Genomic DNA, 5,055 nt, shown 5'->3' on the forward strand with positions numbered 1-5,055 from the left:
ATGGAGTTTATGGTGGTGGATGCTGTAGGCTCTATAGGGGGATTGCTGTGCATTTCGGACCCAGATGTCTTCCATGTAAAGGAATGCTGTAGTAATAGAAGATTCTTTTTATTATCAGGTACCCTCTTTAACCAATTTAATTGTGCTATTCTAAACGTTTATGCACCTAATGATAATTTGTGGAATTGTCTTTTGAAATTGAAGGAGGAATTCCCTAATCCCTGGTGCTTAGGAGGAGATTTCAATGAGATTAGGCAGATTGGGGATATGAGAGGGTGTTCTAGGAGAGATAGAGGCATGGAAGAATTTCATGAGTTTATTGATAAGTGTGAGGTATCTGATTTACCACTACTTGGGAGGAGGTTCACATGGTGCAATTCATATCCTGGTGAGAAGTGGAGCAAAATAGATAGAATTTTAGTAGACCCAAAATGGCTTGAGAAGTTCAACCTTAAGCTATGGGGTTTACCCAGACTGGTTTCTGATCACTGCCCTCTTCTTATGATGGAGGATGAGAGGGACTGGGGGTCAAAGCCCATTAGGGTTCTAAATGCTTGGTTCTTGCACAAAAATTTTCAGAGTTTCAGGGAGTCAAAGTGGAAAGAGTCCAGTGTGAAAGGTTGGGCTGGGTTTATTCTGATTCAGAAGTTGAAGATCTTGAAAAGTGGCCTTAAAAGTTGGAATGTGGAGGCTTTTGGAAATGTTGTAAACAAATTGAAGACTGTAGAGGGTGAACTTCATAGATTTGATTTTCTAGCTGAGGTTAGAGACCTTGATGGTGAGGAAAAAGTAAGGAGAAGTGAAGCTAGAGTTGAAAATGTGGAGATTGAGTAGGATAATGGAATAGTTATGGCTGTAAAAGACTAGGCTTAACTGGGCAATGAAAGGGGACAAGAATACAAGATTTTTCATGTAGTAACAAAGTGCAGAACAATAAGAAATGAAATGAATTCTATTACAGAAGGGGATGTGGTGTTTGAAGAGCTGAGTCAAGTGAAGAGTAAGGTGTTTGAATACTTCAAAAATCAGTACACAGAGCTCTGGCCAGTAAGACCTGAGTTAGGGGGTCATTTTCCATCAGTAGAAGGTAGGGTGAGGTTTGAACTGTTAGAAACAGAATTTACAGAAGTAGAGATCAAATTAGCAGTGATGAATTGTGATGGGAATAAAGCACCAGGACTTGATGTTTTTAATTTGTTGTGTTTTCAGAAGTTTTGAAAGGTCATAAAGGGTGAGGTCATTAATTTTGTGAAAGGATTTCATAGGAACAGCAAATTGGTAAAAGGTATAAACACTTCTTCCATAACCCTCATTCCTAAGAGGGATAATCCAACTAGGTTATCTGATTATAGACCTATAAGTTTGGTGGGCTCAATTTACAAAATCATAGCAAAACTTTTGGCAAATAGACTGAAATCTGTTATGCCACATATCATTAGTGAGCCTCAGTCTGCGTGTGATAACCTTGTCCCGTATTATGCTAATTGGTCCTTATTATAAATATAATTATGTGTTTGATATGATTTTGTGTGCCATTTATGTGAAAATATGTGGTTTTGAATTTCTATCTGTTCACCGTAGGAATATCTGTTTGATTATCTGCTTTGGAATTTAAATTGAAGGCCTTATCGGCCACAAAAATTGAAATTGACTGCGCCATTGTGATTGGCGTAATTTTTAGAGCCTACGGTGAAATTTAATTGAAAATTGATTCAGATCAAATTAAATAGATTAAAATAATGAAATGGTGCCCAATTATTTAATATAAAAGAATGTATTTGAGAGGGAGCTTTTAAAGGGCCTTATTATATTTAATTCCTCCTCTTTTAAATCACTTTGGCTGAGATCAACTCTCTAGAGAAAGAGAGGACGGACTTTGAGAGAGAGAGGAGGCATCTTTCTGCATTTTGGCTCAAGATTTGTGAATTGGGAAGGCTAGGTGCAAGATTTGATCACAATTGTGAGAATTAAGGCTCCTAGGTGAGTAATCAACCCTTGACTCATGGATTTTAATTTGTAATTTGTGCATTCAAAGTTGAATGAAGATAAAGAACATGTATTGAGTTGGTTTTGATGAGTTTGAAGTCATGGAATGCATGCATGTGTATAATTGCCATGAATTTGTATAGTTGAGCATGAGAAGTATGATCCATTTAGAATTTTGGTTAACGTTCATGTTTGTGATTACCATTTGCACCATGTAAGTTGAAATAGGAGTTGTATTCCACATGCATGTACAATTCATGAGAATATGAGTTTGAAATACATGGAACTATTATGATGGGAACAAGTTTGGTGTAATTTGGAACATGCATGTAAGTAATTCATGGAATTGAGCTTCATAATGTTGTAATTTGGTGTTTGTACCATATTAGTACACGTATATGTGAAGTTTGAGTCATAATGTGCAAGATATGTTGATTTGAATACAAGTTTGAAGCTCAAGAATAGTTCTGGAATTTCTAGAATTTGGCATGTCCACTCGAGCGGGGAAAGCGCCGCTTGAGCGGAAAATTCGAGCTCCCAGTATTTTTGCAGACATGATGTCCGCTCGAGCGGGGAAGTTCACGCTTGAGCGAGGAGCTATGTAGAATGATCTTCAACTCGAGCGTCTAAGTCAACGCTCAAGCACAAAAATGAGGCAACTAGTACTTTTGCAGACCTAATGGGTCCGCTCGAGCGGGAAAGTCCACGCTTGAGCGGGGACCCTTGTTTCAGAAATTTTGTAAACATGTTCTGTGTTTCGTTTTCCGTTCTCTTTCACTTCTAACTACTCTTAGGCATGCATTGAGCATTATGAATGAATTAAAAGAATAAGCAAGAAGCCTAAAGAGGAATATGTGAATTAAGAATGAATTGGATTGTTTGTGACCCATTGTGTTCATGGAATGTGTAGGGTCGAGCTCCAGAGCAAATCATCCAGTTGATCACTGTGAGTAATATCTTCATAAAGATATCTAAAGTATGTTATTTGTCCAATTGCTTACTCCTATGTAAGTCTTATAAGTTCGTTAATTTGAATGGTGGACAAATGCTTGCTATGCCAAATGAATGGGCCAGTTTGACATGAATGATAGAATGAATGGGCCAGAGGCTAGTTTGACATGAATGAAAGAATTAATGGGCCAAAGGCCAGTTTGACATGAATGATAGAATGAATGGGCCAAAGGCCAGTTTGACATGAATAAAAGAATGAATGGGCCAAAGGCCAGTTTGAGATGAATGATAGAATGAATGGGCCAAAGGCTAGTTTGACATGAATGAAAGAATAAATGCTCAAATGATAGAATGAATGGGCCAAAGGCCAGTTTGACATGAATGAAAGAATGAATGGGCCAAAGGCCAGTTTGAGATGAATGATAGAATAAATGGGCCAAAGGCCAGTTTGACATGAATGAAAGAATGGATGGGCCAGAGGCCGTATGACGTGAATGGATGGGCCAGAGGCCGTATGACGTGAATGAATGGGCCAGAGGCCGTATGACATGAATGAATGGGCCAGAGGCCGTATGACACAAATGATTGGGCCAAAGGCCGTCGGACGAGAATGAATTGGGCCCAAGGCCGTTTGATGTGTTTGGAATCGCAGTCACTTGACCTATACATATTTAGATATATGCCTGATAGAAATATGAATTGGGCCCAAGGCCGTTTGGTGTATATTGTTGTAAATACTGTTCGTGTGTCTTCTTTATTTGATATTATTTACTGGGCTTTCACTCACGCTCATTCATATGTTTGTAGGTGAGCCAAGAGAGGTCCAAACCCAGCCTCAGTGAAGTTTGTGTGTAACAACCAAGTTTTGAAGAGTCAGCCCTTACGTCTCACGCACGAGACTTGTCTTCGCCCTTTTGCTACCTTATTATATTTTGTCATGTTGGCGAGGACTTTGGATATGTTTGTATATAGTTTTGATTGGCTGACTTAGACTTGAATGATCCTGTATGTACAGAAATTTGTGTTAGTGCATATTTTGATGTGAGTTATTAACATGTATATGTATGGATTGTTATGACGTGCCATATAAGCACAGCTCTATGGACAAAAGTTTGAAATTGCTTCTGCTTGGCCTCTTTACTCTGATGAGTTATGTTTGGAATGGTTTGAGGCCATAGGTAATCTTTTGATTACTGGCCGGTTATGCCCTTAACCCATAGGGGCGGGTTCGGGTCATGACACTGCGTTCTTAAGTGGTAGAAATATTCTAGATGGAATGCTTATTGCTAATGAGGTTGTTGAGGGCTAGAAGAAAGCCAAGAAGAAGGGAGTACTTATTTAGTTGGATTTTGAAAAGGCATATGATTCCATTAATTGGGGCTTTCTTTTCTCTATGTTTTATAAGTTTGGTTTTGGAGCTAAGTCGATCAATTGGATGAAGGAGTGTGTAACAACTGCAAGAGTCTCAGTGCTTGTCAAGGGATCTCCTACTGAAGAGTTTAGCCCTCAAAGGGATCCAAGACAAGGCGACCCGCTGTCTTCCTTTCTATTTAATCTAGTAGCAGAAGGTTTACATTTGTTGTTGAGCAGAGCTTGTGAGCTAAACCTAATTGAAGGGATGAAGGTAGGCTGTGAGGGAGTGTTGTTAACTCATTTACAGTTTGCAGATGATTCACTTTTATTCTATGAAGCTGAGGTGGAGGAGGTGAGAAAGTTAAAAAGGGTGCTAAGGTGTTTCGAAATCTTCTCTGGGCTGAAAATAAACTTCCACAAGAGTGTTGTATGTGGTGTGGGTGTCTCTATGGAGATGATGAATGATATGGCTGCAGTTTTGAATTGCAAAATTAAGTCAGTGCCACTCAGTTATCTAGGGCTGCCATTTAGAGCTAATCCAAGAAAGAAGGCCACTTGCAAACCAGTTGTGGATAAAGTTAAAACCAAGCTGGCTGGTTGGAAGAAGAAGATGTTGTCCTTTGCGGGGAGGCTCACACTTATTAAAGCAGTAACTTCAGCCTTGCCAGTGTTTTACTTATCATCGTTTAAGATGCCTGAAGGGGTTGCATCAGAGTTGGACAAGCTTCAAGCTACTTTCTTATGGGGAGGTTCTGAACAGGAAAG

The 5,055-nt window shown here is 39.2% G+C and overlaps 1 protein-coding gene across 1 annotated transcript; it reads left to right on the forward strand.

The window, feature by feature from the left end:
- On the forward strand, positions 1 to 834 carry LOC145823644 (uncharacterized). Its single transcript, XM_082923133.1, has one exon. It carries the CDS (start codon positions 1 to 3, stop codon positions 832 to 834), a length of 834 nt encoding a protein of 277 aa, XP_082779259.1.
- Positions 835 to 5,055: the final 4,221 nt, after the last annotated feature.

This window comes from Camellia sinensis, chromosome 4 (genome assembly GCF_055761805.1).
Source record: "Camellia sinensis isolate YWXY chromosome 4, ASM5576180v1, whole genome shotgun sequence".
In the NCBI taxonomy this organism is placed as follows: domain Eukaryota; kingdom Viridiplantae; phylum Streptophyta; class Magnoliopsida; order Ericales; family Theaceae; genus Camellia; species Camellia sinensis.

Bases quoted from the DNA above. Each gene is read 5' to 3' on its own strand.
- LOC145823644 (XM_082923133.1), top strand. From the start codon at position 1: ATGGAGTTTATGGTGGTGGATGCTGTAGGCTCTATAGGGGGATTGCTG.